The sequence below is a fragment of the Poecilia latipinna genome, unplaced genomic scaffold (assembly GCF_001443285.1).
Source record: "Poecilia latipinna isolate Pla-1442-1.1 unplaced genomic scaffold, P_latipinna-1.0 Scaffold32, whole genome shotgun sequence".
NCBI lineage: Eukaryota > Metazoa > Chordata > Actinopteri > Cyprinodontiformes > Poeciliidae > Poecilia > Poecilia latipinna.
The window spans coordinates 260,572-277,600 of NW_015112648.1; the positions used below are offsets into that span (position 1 = coordinate 260,572).

General features: G+C 35.5%; 3 protein-coding genes across 5 annotated transcripts; 1 reads left to right on the plus strand and 2 right to left on the minus strand.

Annotated features, from left to right (window-relative positions):
* Positions 1–271: 271 nt before the first annotated feature.
* Positions 272–3,339, minus strand: LOC106953135 (uncharacterized HIT-like protein Synpcc7942_1390). Of its 3 annotated transcripts, XR_001426135.1 has the most exons (6): positions 2,940–3,339; positions 2,714–2,851; positions 1,986–2,090; positions 988–1,060; positions 570–909; positions 272–532 (listed from the first exon to the last, which is right to left on the minus strand). XR_001426135.1 is itself a non-coding variant. In XM_015041702.1 (5 exons), exons 1-5 carry the CDS (start codon positions 3,162–3,164, stop codon positions 818–820), a joined length of 633 nt encoding a protein of 210 aa, XP_014897188.1. In that variant the 5' UTR covers positions 3,165–3,339; the 3' UTR covers positions 272–817. The 3 variants fall into 3 exon arrangements, 2 of the variants coding, with proteins under 2 accessions (XP_014897188.1, XP_014897199.1); XM_015041702.1 differs by having other exon boundaries at positions 272–909; XM_015041713.1 differs by having other exon boundaries at positions 272–909; positions 3,078–3,329.
* Positions 3,340–4,115: 776 nt separating this feature from the next.
* On the plus strand, positions 4,116–8,052 carry mrps30 (mitochondrial ribosomal protein S30). The gene is made up of 5 exons (XM_015041662.1): positions 4,116–4,933; positions 5,781–5,926; positions 6,036–6,141; positions 6,664–6,840; positions 7,513–8,052. The coding sequence occupies exons 1-5, from the start codon at positions 4,345–4,347 to the stop codon at positions 7,776–7,778; spliced, it is 1,284 nt and encodes a 427-aa protein (XP_014897148.1). The 5' UTR covers positions 4,116–4,344; the 3' UTR covers positions 7,779–8,052.
* Positions 8,053–9,640: 1,588 nt separating this feature from the next.
* On the minus strand, positions 9,641–16,344 carry emb (embigin). Its single transcript, XM_015041674.1, has 9 exons — positions 16,202–16,344; positions 14,099–14,176; positions 13,825–14,008; positions 12,908–12,990; positions 12,667–12,803; positions 11,924–12,076; positions 11,492–11,609; positions 10,590–10,623; positions 9,641–10,512 (listed from the first exon to the last, which is right to left on the minus strand). Exons 1-9 carry the CDS (start codon positions 16,260–16,262, stop codon positions 10,452–10,454), a joined length of 909 nt encoding a protein of 302 aa, XP_014897160.1. The 5' UTR covers positions 16,263–16,344; the 3' UTR covers positions 9,641–10,451.
* Between the last annotated feature and the right edge of the window lie 685 nt (positions 16,345–17,029).

The window sequence follows — 17,029 nt, forward strand, 5'->3', positions numbered from 1 at the left end:
TTTTTTTTTTTTTTTTACCAATATTTTTTTTACTCTTGAATAATTTTTGGATAATTACTTTTTACTCACACTTGTGTAAAATATATTTAATATACTTATGTATAAACTCATCTCAACTACAAACTGTCAATCTGCACAAATTCTCACTGGTTAGGCGGTTCACTGAGGTTGTCCAACCTCCTCCACTGAATTATTGTTTTTAGTTAAAACAGTAACGTAACTGTTATGCAATAGTAATTTTGTCTATTGGAGATAAAGAACTTAGTCAAAATAAAATATAGTTAGTCTTTATTTAAAGCCATGTTAACCAACTTGCTGATAGATCAATCTATTTACATTTCAAATGTTCATTTTATTGTACATAAATTTTCAGAAGACAAAATAACTTCTGTACAGACAGATGTCATCTCATGTTTACTTGTGTTCTTTAATCAAGCTGAACACAGATAAATGAAATAGAGCTGGATTTGTCAAACCGATGGCTTTCCTTTTCAATATGCTCATTGCTTAATTACACTGTTGCTTAATTACACTGTTGTAATTAAGCAATAGCTTAATAGCTTAATTACAACAGTATAAATGCCTCTTTATAAAATGACAACAGTTCTGACATTTATTAAATTGTGTTTTTTCTCCAACAACCTGATTTTCAAGGAGCTATTAGCTAAAAGCATCGATATTTCAGCATGTTGTGCAGTCAAAGCACAACATTAAAGAACTAAAAAAACCTGACAAACCACTGGTTTAATTAATCAGAGAAAAATCTAGTTTCTTGAAAGGATGACTCCAGATGTTTCGACCGTTCAGTGTGAGTCTTTTATCCCGGCGGCCATTCCATCTGTCTTCCTCCCAGGACGTGGATGTGAAGGTGGTACACCGACTGAGATCCATGCTTTCCATCATTGATCACTGCAGGTAATTAAACAGCAATTACTAATTAATTTTATTTTTAAGAAGAGTTTTTATCAGCTGGATGAAAGTACGTACCCACTCTGTAGCCTTCACTAAGAGATTCCTGCTTCGCCACATTTTTAGCAACAACCAACAAATGCCCCAAGAGCTGAATGTTGGAGAGAAAATAAGCAAGACTTAATATTTTTAGACAAGAAAAAGTAAATAATTAACTCCATCTGCTCAGGTTTAGGTTTAACATCTACAGTTTAAGTTAAAAACTGCAGCCTGAACCAATTTAAAGTTCCTATCTAAATACAAATTTGTCAACACTGAAATTTTGACACCTACTGGTCAAAATTATTTTTACACAAGCTCAAACTTCATTATCTGTAGAGTTTAAGTTTCATCAGGTTTATTTAGAAACGATATTTGAAGTACCAAAATTTACAGAAAACGTTTTTGTTTGACTGATATAATTTTTTAGTAATGAGTAAATTTCAGCTACTCAGTACTTGAGTTCCTTTTTATTAAAAACTGTTTTACTCTTGAGTGATTACTTAGTTACTTTTGACTTTTACTTGAGTAAAAATGTTGGAGCAACACTACTTTTACTTGAACATTTTTCTACTCTACCCTCCTCCACCTATTTATAGATACACAAGGTCTCACTCTTTACCTTTCATAAATTAGTAGACTATATATATATATATATATATATATATATATATATGTGTGTGTGTGTGTGTGTGTGTGTGTGTGTGTGATTTTTCTGTTTCTTCCATTAGCTTGCTTACATTTATTTTGCCTTTTTAAATTTTAGTTTACATTTTCTGACTGTTTTGTTCTGACTGACTCACTGATATTCTCTAGTTATTTTCTAACTTTTCTCCTTTTTCTTAAAGAATTTTCTGTTTGCTTTTTAATACTTAAAATTTTTTAATTTATAATGTAGGAAAAAACTATTCAAAAAAGAAATAACTGGTTGTGCTACTGTAGGAGGCAACAATTTTAAAATAATCACATCGCACAAAAAACATGCATTTGCTAACTCAATTTCTTGTTATTCTGGGACTCTGTGAAGAGCGTCATACCTCAGCATCATCATCTTTAGCTGCGCTTATTCGAGGAATGGGGACCCGTGGAATAACCAGGAAGTGAACGGGAGCCTGTGGACTGATATCCCTGAATGCCAAACACTGAAAACAAGACAAAAAAATTAAAAACGTTTTCATTCCCTGTGGACTAGGTCAATGTTTCCAACACTGGTCCTGCATGTTTTAGGTTTGTCTCTGCTAATTGATGGCTGATGAACGGGCGTTTGCTAAACTGAAATCATTTGATTCATACGACAACATTTTAGAGCCAAAAAGGAGTAAGTTTCCACCAAAAAAACTCAGAAAATTTGAGATTAATCAAAAATATTTTCAAGAAAAAACAACAAAATTTCTGAGCTCCAAAAGTCAAAAGTTTGCAACAAGCAACTCAGGAATTTTCTAGAAAAATCTTGTACATTTGTGAGTTTCTAAGTAAAAAAAATATTGACTTTTGAAACTCTTGAAACTTTGGAAATTTTTCTGATATCAATCTAAAAATTCCAAAAAAATTTTAATAGCATTTTTTTTTTTTTTTTTTTTTTTTTTGGAACCCAAAAATGTCCCTGTTTTATTCCAGAAAACTTCTGAGCTTAATCTATTTTTGTTGTTGTTGTTGGTAATAGTCAATTTTTTGTATCTGCAATGGCCCTAATAGGAGGATTTGGAAACATTTAACTGGTAGGTCATGTGAGTTAGTAAAACTTAACATGTTCCTGGTTGTTTACCTTGTCATCTTCATAGATAATATCTGCAGGGATGCTTTTATCAATCACTTTGGAGAAGATGGTTGGACCTGGAGAACCGTATCTTTTGCTGGCCTCCTCTGCCAGCTTCACCTCATCACTTTTTGTGCAGAGTGATCTCTGAAATGCCCAGACAAATAAAAACATTATATTCATAAAAGAAAATAAAGCGATCATTCGGGGGGGTAAATGTGTGGATAAAGCGAACCTCTTGGTGGTGGGACACTGAAGCTTCCCCACTGCCACCAACATTGCTACCAGAGTGTGTGTTGTGAAAATGCTCAGCAACAGTAAACGAAATGAAAATGTTTATGATAAGCAAAAGGGTTGGTTTTATAGCAGCTACCTCAGCTCGATAAACACGCTGGAGAGGGTTGAACAGACACGCCCTGGTCCCGACCAACTGCGTCCGAAAAATATTACGAAAATACATGTCTAACTATTATAGTTTACTGTTGATAATGCATCAGTTTTTGTCTACGTTTGACACCAAGAACCTTCATAAACTCAGAAACTCCAAATCAAACACGCCAAGCTAATGCTGCCTTCATGTACATCTCGTAAACATCAAGCTAATCTGAGTGCTAGGAGCCAAGTTTAATTTAAAACGTATATTTTCGCATACACTTCACAAGTCAACTTTTTTTTAAAAGTTTTTTTTTTCATAAATTCTGTCCCGGTTTTTCAAATTATTATTAACGACAGTAATAGTAAAATGTGTATGACATGAACCTTCTAGACTGCTGTTGTTTGCAACAAAAATAACCGACAGTTTGTGAGTGGCTCTAAAGGCGACATCAATGACGTATTTAAGGGGTCGCTTCAAGAGCAGCAGTGTTTAAAGCGCTGATTAACATACTTTGCTCATAAAATGTTTTCACCTCTTAGATGTTTTACCCTTTCCAGAACTTTTGTAAATCAATCATGATTAAAAAAATCATGTTTTTTGATCAAATAAATAAATAAAATGTAAAAGAAAAAAAAATTCTTTAATTATGTGTTCACACCACATACTTACAAAGTTACAAACAAAACAAAACAAAAACAAAAAACAAACAAATCCCCAAAATAAATCAAAAACTTAGTGGGGCGAATTGTACATACAACATAAAAATTCTGAACAAAACATTGACGTACAAACTGTTTCAAAGAAGAGGTAAACTTAAAAGCATTTTTGACTTAAAAAATGGCATTAAAATTGTAACTCATTCTTCCACTTTATAAAGTAATATATTGTTTTAAAGGAAAAAAAAAAACATTTGTGTAGTTAATGTTTGGATAACATCAGAACATTATTTACACCGTAGTCTATACTATGATCATTAATTTAAAAAAAAAAAAAACCTATTAACCCAGATAAACTGGTGAAGATCCGGCAAAATTACAAATTATACAGATCCTCAGTTACTTTCTCACAGAATACACATTATTTATCCACATCCATTTGAAACCTGTGTCTCAGAAAGTCACCAGTTGAATAAATTTTTATAATTTTAAATTAAAAGTTGAAGTTGTTACCACCACCTCTCCGTAACAGCGGGTGGCGCTATTGCACCGGTTTGTTGTTATTCAACCCTGAATAAAATTCAGGAGGAAGAACTCAAAGAAGAAACATGGCGGCCCGCATAAGGCTGCCCTTGCTGCTCCCTAGAAGTTTTCCTCCGCTTAGATCCCTGAAACATGTCCACACCGAAGCCGTGAAGGAGCCTCAGTATCCGCCCATAGTCGCTTCTCTGACGGCTAAAAGCAAATCAGCCCGGTTGCGGCAGAACGAGGAGCGCATTAAATTGATCTCCTCCTCTCCCGTGGAGGAGAAGCTGTCCCTCATCACTCGCATCCAGCGGATGAAATTTGTCGTCTACCCTCAGACATTCTCACGAAACCCGGACAGGTGGTACCAGCACTTCACCAAAACCGCGTACATCCCGGGCCTTCCAGAGAAGTTCAACCCGACTACGGAGGGCTCCCAGTTGGCCACGGATCAACCGGCTGTCCCTGAGATCGACGATGCTGCGTTCAGTGAAATCCGAGATCTGGTCACCCGTGTGATTTTACACGAGCACTGGCACAAGATGAGAAAGCGCCAACCTTTTCTGTACAAACACCAGGAGCAGGTGGTTGGTCCCTTCTTGAAGACCCTGGTCTCTGAACTCACCTACAACCTGGCCAAATACAACCCGCTGCTGCGGCTCTCCAGTCTGGGTATGGATAATGAAGTTCACAATAAATCACTAACAGAGGTTTATTTATGGATTACCACATCACTGTTTAGGTTGTATTTTTACTGAATGGTCATTTGTGAAGGATCATAGTGAGTAAAGGTGTACTGCATATTTTGGTATCGATCCGGTACCATGTAAACACAGGGCCCGGATTGTTGTACATTTTAGGCTTAATAATTGCTCTGTCTGATTTGGTGTTTCATAAAATTGACTTTTTTTTTCTTTTTCTTTTTTAGTTTTTATACTGCACTTGCAATTAGAAACTTTCTTATTCTAGCAGTTTAAAATTAGAAACTTTCTTGTTTTAATATTCTAATAAAACTGGTTCATGTGCGAGATTATGACTTCTTAAAAAAGGCATAAAGAGGCTTCTAGACGACACAAACATCTCTCCAGTTGTTTTCATTTTAATGACCTTTCTTGTTTAAATAAGAACATATTTTGGTTGAGTTTTGTCTCATTAAAATAAGAACGTTTAATATGTTTTCTAGCTCATCTTACTGCTCCTGGATTACAATGATAAAAATAATAGGAATACATTATAGTTAAAAATAAAGATTTAGCACTTTTCTAACTGGATTGATTTGAATTGATTTAGGACCAAATTGAATCTGTTTCCTTGAGATTGCATTTGTCATGAGTTGTCATTAAAAAGTCTTTTTCATCACAGTTTTGTCCTGTAAAATGAGTCGTGAATCTCAAAACTTAAGTCTCTAAAGCCAGTTTAATACCTACACCTCTCTGTTCCTACACAGCAGACCACATAAACCAGTGTTCCCCTTTCAGTGCTGGTTTTAGTTTCTGATGTTTGTTTTCTTCTTCTTCAGATTTCAGTCCGCAGGTGAACTTTTATTGGAGGAGGGGAAAGAGAATAATCCCGAAAGGCCACCGCAGAGGCCGACAGGAGCCAATCAGGTTTCAGATCGATGACCATCCCCACAGCCAGATCAGAATACCTCAGCAGCTACCGCAGGTAAAAAGAAAACAAAAAGCATTTCTTTACAGTAGGAGTAGAAAAATACAGACATAATTTAATCTATTCTGTTAACTTTACCTTATTTTCCTGTCATGTTTTTCATCAGTTTGCTCCACTGGAGGCGTCTTACACAGCTGAGGTCCCCGAAATCCACCTTGCCCCCAACGTGATGCCTCTGTTCAGAAGGCAGTATGACAACAACATCTTCACAGGTGAAACTCCTAAAACTAATAAGAGAAAACATCAAACTTCATATCTCAAAGGTAGTCTGGTTACAATCTACAGAGGTGCAATAAAGGGGAATAAAACCAAGAACAAAATAAAAAACAGTTTCTATCCAAGAGCCAGAGGAATTAAATTTCTTAAAGTTAATGCATGCTACAATGTAACGTTCACACAAGGTCGAATCAAAGATCAAAATATTCCAGGTATCAGTACTTTGTGGAAGAAATAAGTAAAAAGTAGCCAAAGTTTAAGCTTTAGTATGAAAGTTTAAGTTCAGATCTTAGTATTAGTGCATACCCCACTAGAGTATTCTTAAATAAATCAAGTTTATAAAAAGTAAGCTTCAAGGACACTGCCTGTTTTAAGTATAAAATAAATATATCTGCAGTAAACCGGAATAAACTATTTTTTGCGTTTCGTGTTATGAACTTAGAGTTAAAGTGAGTTTATATATATATATATATATATATATATATATATATAAACTCTGCTTTCCTCCATTTTTCCAGGAGCGAAGCTGCCAGACCCAGCCTGCTACGGTCACACTCAGTTCCATCTGGTACCGGACCGGTACCACAGAGACCGGCTGGCTCGACAGCAGCATTCGGACCAGGTGGAGCCCTTCCTCAGAGCCAACGCCGCCGCCAGCCTGTTTGCCTGGACTGGAGCTCAGGCTATGTACCAAGGTCAGAAAACCAGGATTTTACTGCTTTTCATTCTGTGGTGCTGTTCTTTTCTAACACTAAAGAAAAAGGTTTAAGTATTGAGAAGCTGCATTTTATCACAAAATGTGTTTTGAAAACAAAATAATTTAGATTGAGCAAAAGTCACTTATTGAACTTTTTAAATTGGTTGGAAATATGTGACTCCGTTGGAGTTGCAGCTTCCTCCAGTCTGGAACCTGATTCCAGTATTTTCCAGGTCGGATAAGTTTGGAAAAAGAAAATATGAGGATAGAAGAGTATTTATAATTCCAGATTTTATTTACTATTCTAACAAAATGTTGCGTTTTTCCCTCTTTGGACCTTTTCTTTCTTCCTCCCTTTTCACTTTCTTGTATCAGCTACTATTTTATTCCTTTTATTTTGTTCCTTCCTTTCTTGTCATTGTTTTTCTTTCTTTCTTCCCTTCCTTCCTATTCAATTTTTTCCTCCCTTCTTTCTTCTCATCATTTTTGCCCTTCTTTTTCCATATCTTCCCAAACTTATCATGCATTCTTTTAAGTTCACAGTGAATTTTAGTGTTTTTATATTTTAAAATGAACATATAAAACTGAGAAATCTAGTCGGATCTCGAATCCTGGAGTTAGAGGAGAAAAGAGTGATGGGCTGTTCCTTCTTTCCACCAAACCTCTGCAGGTTTCTGGGACTACCAGGACGTCTCCAGACCCTTTGTGTCGCAGGCTGTCATCACAGACGGACACTTCTTCTCATTCTTCTGCTACCAGCTCAACACTCTGGCTCTGTCCGTGGAGACGGACGCCAACAACCCCAGGAAGAACCTGCTGTGGGGCACAGAGAGCCTGCGTCTCTACGAGGGCGTGCAGGACGGCGCGGTGGTGGGGCTGGACGACTGCGTCCTCAGGCTTCTGGTTCAGTTCCTCATGAACCGGCCTCACAGCTGAACGGGACACAAACATGCAGGAAGCTGCTTTTTGTCACTAAAGCTGAAAAATTTGGTTTACGGTTGTTTAATCAACCAAACTATAAACAGAATGACTGCAGATTCAGGCTTAAGATGGAGATTCTGAACAATCAGAAACGTTTTTTTTCTCTCTTCTCTCAGTAATACAGTTGTTTCATTTATTCCTGTTACTTTGGCAAGTGAAGCTCATAACTACTACTGCGTGTCATGGCTACTAAAGACGGGGGGGTAAGGAATACATTTCCACCAAAAAACTCAGAACTTCCAATACTAATCTGAGAAATTTTCTGGAAAATACAAGGAGATTTCTGAGCTTCAAAAATCAAAAATTTAGAAGAATTTTTTTTTTTTTGAACTCCAACGTTTGAAAGAAAATAACTCAGAAATATTGAGATTATTTTGACAAAAAAAGAAATAAAAAAAAACTTGAGCACTCCTCTGAGCTCGAAATGTTGACTTTTGAAACTCTGAAAAATCTTTTACTTTATGGGCTTCAACAATTTCCAGTTTTTCTCCTAAAAAATGCACAAAATGAATCTCAAAATTTTAGAGATTTTTCTCACAAATTTTCGACTTTTGGAGCTCAAAAGTTTCCAAGTTTTTTTTCTAGAAAATTTGAGATTAGTCTCAGAATTTGTTTTTTTTTTTTGTCAGAAATTTAAATAATTTTTAAAATCTAAACTGCCCTAATTTGCCATTGTACAAAGCCGCTTTAAGGAGGGGCCACCAAATTTTCCCATTTCAGCTTGTCAATAAAGCATCTACTACGCTTTGATTGCGGCACGTTTTTGTTTGTTTTTGACTGGGAACGTAATTATTCAGAAAGAAATAGCACTGGGAGGAGCTAAATCTTTTCACAAATTATCTGTCTCATATTAAACTGTTACAACATAGTGGCAATTTTAATAAATATGCAAAAAAACTTATTTTTTAAATAAAAGTTGCATAGTGCAGCTTTAATGAGCTGCTAGTATTAATTCAGTCATATTTGAATTAAGGAATTACAACATTTAATTTCCTTTTCCTAAAATATTTTTGACTTGAGTTAAACCAGTAACGCATTGATTCAAAGGAAAATGACTCAGATAAACTTTAATTTGTGTAGCTTTAATATTATTGCTTGCATATACAGTGAAGGCTGAATATGTTAACGTGACAATGATGCACAAGTATTTTGATGTGGACGTTACTTCCAAAGCTCACGTTGATGCAAACACACATTCAAGGATTCAAGGTGACAGAAATAAAATCATTGCTGGCAAGGAGAACACTAGCTGCATTTCCATTGAGCGAATTGAAATTACAAAATGGAAACATACCAATTCAGGAAAAAACAAACAAAAAAAAAACATTTCCATTAAAGGTTTTTGCATCGCTTGAATCGTGAACAACAACCGGATATCACTGGCAGAAAAGAGGAAGAAGACGACAGGAAGTGGAAGACGGGCAATGGCGCAACAGGTTTTTTTTTTTTTTTTAAAATGGTATTTTTATTCACGTCATTTTTATTCACCTTTCATTTTAATTGCGTTTCTTATTTAATGGAAACAACGCAATTACAAAATAGTTTTTTCGGTATTAGCAAAATATCGACAATGTTTTGCGCACAATAGTCATGGAATGGCAGCTAGTTCTTTGCTTTTTGAGAGTGGGTTCCATAAACCAAAGCATTGCAATTACAATAATAAATTCGGTTAATGAAACATGAAAACCTTTTTAAGCTAGGATGAGGTAGATTTTCCGCCATGTTGAAATGGATATATTGCGTCACACCAGTCACGTGAGCAACAGCCGCGAAAACCTCGAAGATGGCAGGAAGTAGTATTAAGATGGTTGTTTTTGTTTTTTTTTTCGGACAATGTGCAATTGATTCCACCTGGGCTCTCAGAGTTGTACAGTTCATAAAAAGTGGTGTGTCATTCAAAATTGTTGAATCCACAACTCTTATGGAAAATCGAAATCTACAATTTTCCCAAAACGCCACATATGTAATCACTCAAACGTCTGAACGTTTCCTCTGATAGATGATAGGCGCTAGCTAGCGCCATCGCTAAATTATGAATCTCATGTAACTGTTCACATCCGTCGCTGACATTATTTTTAATGACTTATCGCGTGAACAAGCCTATTCACGTGTGATTTTAATTTCAATTTCAAAATGTTCTTCGACATTAGCAGAATATCGACAAATATTAGCGTACATTTTCCATGAAAACGCAGCTAGTCAGTTGCTTTTTGAGATAATTAAGGCACTGCAACCAAACCACAACTCATTACATCACAGCTGCAAATGTAGGGCGGGGGTTTTCAAGCTAAAAAAAAAAAAAAAACACGGGCTTCCTTTTGTGACAGACGCTACACCGGAAACGTGTGAAGGCAACCTCAGTTTGAAACGCAGAGCCGGAGGGAGAGAAATGTGAAATGCTTTACTCCTTCAGCCGTTGGTGACAACAGGAAACATGTTGGCCAGTGAACGTCAAAACAGAAAGCTTTCGTGTGTATTAGTTGATTAGATGGTGATGATTGCACTTAGCTGGTGTTAAGGACTAAAACATTTACAAAATATAGTTGTTTATATATTTCTATAGAAGCTCTTCACATTCAAAAATAAAATAATTTAATAGATGCTTGAATTTGCTGCTGCAGACGTCCTTTAGGTTTTGCGCTGTCTAACTGAGGTACGTTCCTCAGCTTCCTCATCTTCACCCTGTGGCCTGAGGCAAAAATAATTATTTAAAAAAAGCATAATACACAAAACATAAAAATAAGTGATGAATATTAAAGTACTCACTGTGTGTTCTTTGGGTCTGCATTCAGACCATTAGCTGTGAAAAGGGCAGGAAATTATTCACAATAGTAGATTCTCTTTATTGGTAGTTAAATGTATCCATAAAAGAAATAAATATTTTAATAAAAGGGCACATTTCTTGAAAAATTACATTTGTATAAAAGAGTAAAGGCATGAACATCCAGTCTTTAATCTGAGCACTGCAAAAACACAAACTACTCCAAAGTATTTTAAGTTCAGTTGCTAGTGCAACTACCTTAGTACTTGAAATAAGACAAAATTAACCTAAAAACAACTTTTCAGCAAGACATAGTTTCTTTTAAGTTGGTTATTCCTTAATATGGATGAGCAATTACTAGTTTTATTGGCAGATTATTTCACTTATGACAAGACATTTTCCCATGTTATAAGTGAAATAATCTGTCAGTGAAACTAGTAATTCCTCTTGAATAATAAGGAACTATTAACGTAAAACAAGCTCCTATTTCTTGCTGAAAAATTAATTCTAGGTTAGTTTTGTCTTATTTCAAGTGTAGCAAGATATTTGAACTAGAAACTAAACCAAAATACTCTGTAAGATTTTGTTTTTGCAGTCAGTACAGTGCAGAAAAATCATCATTTTTGCAAACCATTTCTGTGTTAATTTGGCCATAATATCTGGATTTTTATTGTTTTTAAAGAACCAATTGAAGATTTATCTAAAATCTCCTGGTATAATAAATGAGTCCATATTGCAATGTATCCTAACAATAATCAAAGGGCATTTTGAAATAAAATCATTCCCACAGCATCACAGATCCTCCTCCATACTTACCAGTAAACATGAGTTGCTCTTCCAAACTAACCAAAGAACACAGTTTCATAGCTAAAGTCAAAACGGAGAAAAAAAAAACATGCATTGGTACCTTCTGCTTCCTTTTTCTTGGAATGACTCCTCTCATAGATGAGAATCACAGTAACCAAGATGACAACTTCAACCAGGATGCCTAAGAAAGGCTTCAATGGCTCCCAGATGGTAATTACCTTCAGGAGAAAATCACAAGAGATTCACGTCTTTCAAGCCTCAGCTAAACTAAAAATTTCTGAAAAGTTATTTAAAATATGCTTAAATAAGACGGCATCGTAAAACTGAACTGGAGAACAAAATGTGAAACCCAACGCTTGGTTTGGACTGATTAAATATGGAGATAATTTCCATCATTTACTAACACTGAATATCAAATAACTTCTTTTTTTAGCAATATCTAGAATATGCAAAATATGAATAATTCCCCTTTAAAGTTTAAAACCTAGGTTTTCAACAAGTGAGCTCAGTGTTTGGCTCCTCTGATTCTGACCTTCAGGTGCAGTTTGCTGGTGCTGGTGCTGATGTTGTACACGGCGGCGCAGTGATACACTCCAGAGTCGGCTTCGCTCACGTCCTTCACCTTCAGCTTCGTTTTGTGCCCAATGACGGTGATGTCGTAGCGTTGAGCTTCGAATAGCTGCTCCTGCAGGACGACAGAATCCTACAATTATTACACTAACTAGCAAAAAAAACAAAAAACATCAGAAATATTAAACGAGACAATTTCATGTTTGTTGTATGCTTAATGCCTATGCAAGGCATAAACTTAAGGCTTGCGGGCCAAAACAAATCAAATTAGTTTTTAATTGTATGGTTCCAAATGACATTAATGTGAAAAGATGTTAAATATTATTTATTGATTACGAATCGAGGGATGGAATCACAATCTTTTTTTTTAATCCCCAAAATCTGGTGAATAAAGTTTTAGCAGTTTGTTAATATTAGTTTTATTAATAAATTCTGCCACAATTGGTCCTTTGAGGAAAAAGTCATGATGCTGGTATAAATATTACATGCTTAAAAATCTGAATTAAAACAACAGTATTTTTCTCTATGAATACTTTAACAAGAATTATCTGAACACCAAGTTTTAATGGGAAAAGCAAGGCTACCATTTAATAAAGCCATTAAAGGTGACTTTTACAGTCTAGCTGTTAAAAGTTCAACTTTAGCCAACTGCAGATAAAACTCGACTGTAAAGGAAATAATGTAAAGTCAAAGATCCTCACTCGCCTTATCGGTGCCATTGATCTTAAACCAGTTCCAGGTCCTTGGCACTGGTTTTGTTTCCTCCATCTTGCATGTCAGAACCACAAAGTCACCCACATAGGAGACGATGGGCTTCTCTCTTTTCTCGCCGATCCGCGGCACTGAAAGACAGAGCCGACACGTTACTGTCAATCTGCAGCAGGTTTCTGAATAAATAAAAAGTACAAAACAAGACGGTAAAGGTGGTGCAGATTGTGATCTGTACCTGCCAAGATAAAGTCTAGTTCTGCTTCATTTTCAAACACACAGGTGTAATTTCCAAGGTGTTCCTCACTCACAATGTTGAACCTGAAGAACAGAGAGAACAGGTGTTAACATTTTGTTTTTCACCACAGTTTTTTCTTCTGAAATGTGACCCGTCTGCAGCTTTGCTAACCCAGAGGCAGGTTTTGGTTTCAAAGACGTTCTTTCTAAACCTTAAAGGTGAGATAACAGCACAGAAACAACAGAAAGTTACATTGGATTCCATACAAAAAGGTAAAAAATTACAACACTGAAAAAATAAGGATTAAAAATATTTAGATGGCGTTTAATTATTCAGGTCTAATGATTTTTGTAACATTTCAGATTCTAAACCAAAACGTCAGTCGCTCCATCTAAACGAATTCAAAACGCTTCAGTTTGCCTGTGAAAATGCCACATTGCTAATCCACCTCATCTGCTTTTGCTGCGTTAATTTGATATAGCTCTATTTTTTTTTTGCCTGTGTTGCAGCTCTAAGCATTCATATAAACTAGTAATGACAGACAAAAAAAAAACCCCAACAGTTAGCGGATTATCTCTTTAAAAATACAGAGCATTGCAAATTAAATACAAGAAGCATTTTGAAGGGAAAAATTGATGGGTGTAATTTAAAATTGATTTATATTATTATTATTATTATTTTAGGCTTAAAATAATAAAAACAATGTAGACACTGTTGCTTTTGTAGACCTAAACAGACAGGGGGTCAGTTTTTATATCTGGTAAATTTTAGTTGTTATTGTATTCAATAATATATATAAAAAAAAATCAAAAATAAAAAAATTAACATGTTTTGCAAAGATCCATTTTCCTAAAACCAATATATATGTATTTTTTAATCCAGTTTGGGTTAATTTTGAGCACATGTGAATCACTTACACTCGTTGGAGTCTGTACTGCTGGTTCTCTGGGGCCACTGGGACTCGGCTGTCCTGAATTTCCTCTCCGCCTTTTCTCCAGAAACCAGTGATGTTGGGCTGTTTGTTCTGGTTGCCAGTCCAGATGCACTCCAGCGACAAATTGGCAGGATTCAGCAGCTCAACATTCTCAACTTTATTCTTACCTGAGAAAAAGCAAACATGACATTGACATTTTCTGAATGGAATATAAGAATTTCCTCATTAAACATTTAGATAAATGTAAATATTTTGACCTGTGAGGTGGACCCTCTTGGAGTTCGTTGGAAGAGCGCTGGCTGAAGTCAGTGGCATCAGTGTTGGACCAACAGTTTCTGTCAGCAGAATATATCATTATTTGCTAGTTAATCTATGCTTTGGATTATTTTAACAGTGAATAATCCACGGTAGTATTGCTAGATTTAAAAGCCTATATTACCGTTAATACTTAGATGATTCAGATGTAACTTTGCTATAAAGTTGTGCTACCACAGTGTTTTTCTCGGTTGCCTTTTTAAAAAGCCGTGGCGGTTTACTCTTTTTTTTTTCCATTATCTCATTAACTTCAGTATTTAACAGCTTGATTGAGACCTGCTGAGTTGTTTTTTTGTTCTGCTTTTCAGAGCGTTGTGTCGTCTGACCTTGGAGTGAATACGCTGGGCTGTAAATGTTTTCCACTAGAAAAACTCCATCCGTGTCTTTTTACACATGGATTTTCAATTCTGATTTAATTTTTGTTTACTACATAAACATTTGGTAACAGCCAGGTTGTGTTTATTATTTTCTGATAGAACTGAAAAAGCCTTTGCTTTAATTTTCCCATGACTGCAGATCCAGTGTTGGGAATGCCACCCTAAAGATCCAAACATGGTGCTGCTGGAAGCAGAGGTTCAGATTACAAGTAAAATACAGTTTTCAGCACCACTGTAGAGAGCTTCAGGTGGGTGTACCGTTTTGGTTATCGGATCTCTTCCCAGTAGACCAACAGATTGAGCAAAACTCAGAGTGAGGCCTCAGATTAGAGGGACACGGATACAGATTTTAACTGATTATTAGCAAAACTCAGCTGGAAGCTTTACTTTAGGGTAAGAAAATTAAAAATTACAACTCTAACTGCTTGGTTTACTAAAAAGAGAGTATAAACTGTTTGGTTTTCCTGAGGCACCTGTGGCATACATATCACTTTTCACAGGATATATTGGAAAATTAAAAATTGTTCATTTTGACAAACCATTTGTTAGCTTGGAAACTGTTGATGTGAGCTTATATATAACGGATTTATTCTGTTTCTGCAGGTTTGTCTAATTTAAGTGTTTCAGATCCTCAAATAAAGTTTAAAGTGAAAGCTTAGCTCCGCCCCAATTTTCACTAAAGTGGGCGGAGCCAAAATACACTGAGGGGCGTGGCCAAGTCTAAAGCTGACTGGAGGGGGAGAAGCACGGCTAGTAGGGTTAACATTTTTAGGCTGAAGATTGTAGAATTACACAAGTTTACACAAAATATCACAGATAATCTCAGAAAACTAAAGTCAAAATTCTGAGATTAAATCTACAATTCTGAAAAAAACATTAGAATTTAATCCTCTATTTAAAGAATTAAACTCAGATTTCTGAGATTAAAGTAAGAATTTAATCCTTTAACTTTGAAATTAAAGGGTTTGAAAATGAAGATTAAAGTAATAAATAAATTGTATTTTTCAATTAAAGAATTAGTTAAAATTCTGAGATTAAAGTCCGAATTTAAACCTTTAATTTTCAAATTAAATGATTTTAAAATGAAGTTACAATTAAAGTAATAATTTAGACGTCATTTTCAAATTAAAGGCTTTGAAAATTAAGGTTAAAGTCAAAATTTAGTCCTTTAATTCTCCAATTAAAAGATTAAAGTCAAATTTCTGAGATTAAAGTAATAATTTAATCCTAAAATGTTCTAATTAAAGGATCAAAGTCAAAATCTAATCCTTTAATTTCCTAATTAAAGGATTAAAGTCAAATTTGTGAGTTTAAAGTCAGAATTCTTTCTTTCTTGGTCCTAATCCTCTTCCTTATCTTTGGTTTCTTCTTAGTGTTTAAAAGCGATACTGTCTATTTATCTTTAAATCAAGAGAAACATTTGATTTTTGTTAAATTAATAATTTCAGCGTCCCATTGAATTATTTTTCCACTCTTAAAAGACAAGAACATTTTCTCTGGACATTTTAAAAAATCACATTAATCCAAAAACTTCGAATTTAACAACACGTGGTGCAATCATACAACAATCTTGTAACAGTTTCCTGTCAAGGTTACAGGAACCTTCAGCGCCAAGCTGAGGGAAGAACATCAGAGTTTGATCAGAAATCAAACCAGAAGGTGATTTACCTGAGCTGGTGAGTCGGCAGATGGCCAGCGTCAGCAGGATGTTGATGGGAAGCAGCTTCATGGCTGATGTTCCTCTGTCCTCTGTGGGAGAAGGTCTGTGTCCCCGCCGCTGCACCGCCCCTCCTCCACCGGCTCCACCGTGACGCAGCAGTGAGATCACTCTGCATCCTGTGTGTGGCAGAAGAAGATGACTCCATCTGTTTCTGAGTCAGACAGCCTTCAGGTCCTCATGCTGCACTGCAGGGTGTTTTTGTCCTGCAGGGGAAACTCGTGGAAAGGCAATTCTGTCTCAAATGCATCATTGAAAAAGTCGATAAAGCCGCTACATTCTGCTGGAGAGTTTCTTTCTGTTATCTGAGAGGATCTGGCAGGAACGAGTAACATGAGCAGGCGGCCTCCCTTTGTGAGCAGCACAAGGACAGGGAACTGTTCTGTTATGAAAGCCAACTAAATAAATGATGTACTGTGGCTTTATACAGGAAATGAGCATTTTAAACAGTAACAAACAGTTTTAAAGTCTGCAAAAAACAAATACTGAGTAATACTCAATGTTTTTTATTATATTTAATTTCTACAGGATTATCTTTATGTTTACAAAGTATTTTTGGTTTAGTTTCTAGTGCAAATATCTTAGTACACTGAAAATAAGAAAACTAACTTTTCATTAAAGTACAGAAGCTTGTTTTAAGTAAATAATTCCTTAATATTGATGATTTAATACTGGTTACACTAGCTGATTATTTCACTTATGACATGGAAACAATGTTTTGCTATAAATGAAATAATCGACCAGTAGAAGCAGTAATTTTTCATAAATATTCAGGAATT

What these genes read in the sequence shown, in the direction of transcription:
- LOC106953135 (XM_015041702.1), bottom strand. Translation starts at nt 3,164, where the DNA reads ATGTATTTTCGTAATATTTTTCGGACGCAGTTGGTCGGGACCAGGGCG. An exon ending in CAGTGTCCCACCACCAAGAG is followed by an intron (nt 2,852 to 2,939) that starts GTTCGCTTTATC and finishes TGGGCATTTCAG; the next exon opens with AGATCACTCTGCACAAAAAG. An exon ending in TAGTGAAGGCTACAGAGTGG is followed by an intron (nt 910 to 987) that starts GTACGTACTTTC and finishes AATTACCTGCAG; the next exon opens with TGATCAATGATGGAAAGCAT.
- mrps30 (XM_015041662.1), top strand. Translation starts at nt 4,345, where the DNA reads ATGGCGGCCCGCATAAGGCTGCCCTTGCTGCTCCCTAGAAGTTTTCCT. An exon ending in TACCTCAGCAGCTACCGCAG is followed by an intron (nt 5,927 to 6,035) that starts GTAAAAAGAAAA and finishes GTTTTTCATCAG; the next exon opens with TTTGCTCCACTGGAGGCGTC. An exon ending in TGACAACAACATCTTCACAG is followed by an intron (nt 6,142 to 6,663) that starts GTGAAACTCCTA and finishes CCATTTTTCCAG; the next exon opens with GAGCGAAGCTGCCAGACCCA.
- emb (XM_015041674.1), bottom strand. Translation starts at nt 16,262, where the DNA reads ATGAAGCTGCTTCCCATCAACATCCTGCTGACGCTGGCCATCTGCCGA. An exon ending in CTGCCGACTCACCAGCTCAG is followed by an intron (nt 14,177 to 16,201) that starts GTAAATCACCTT and finishes TTCTGCTGACAG; the next exon opens with AAACTGTTGGTCCAACACTG. An exon ending in CAAGAGGGTCCACCTCACAG is followed by an intron (nt 14,009 to 14,098) that starts GTCAAAATATTT and finishes GCTTTTTCTCAG; the next exon opens with GTAAGAATAAAGTTGAGAAT.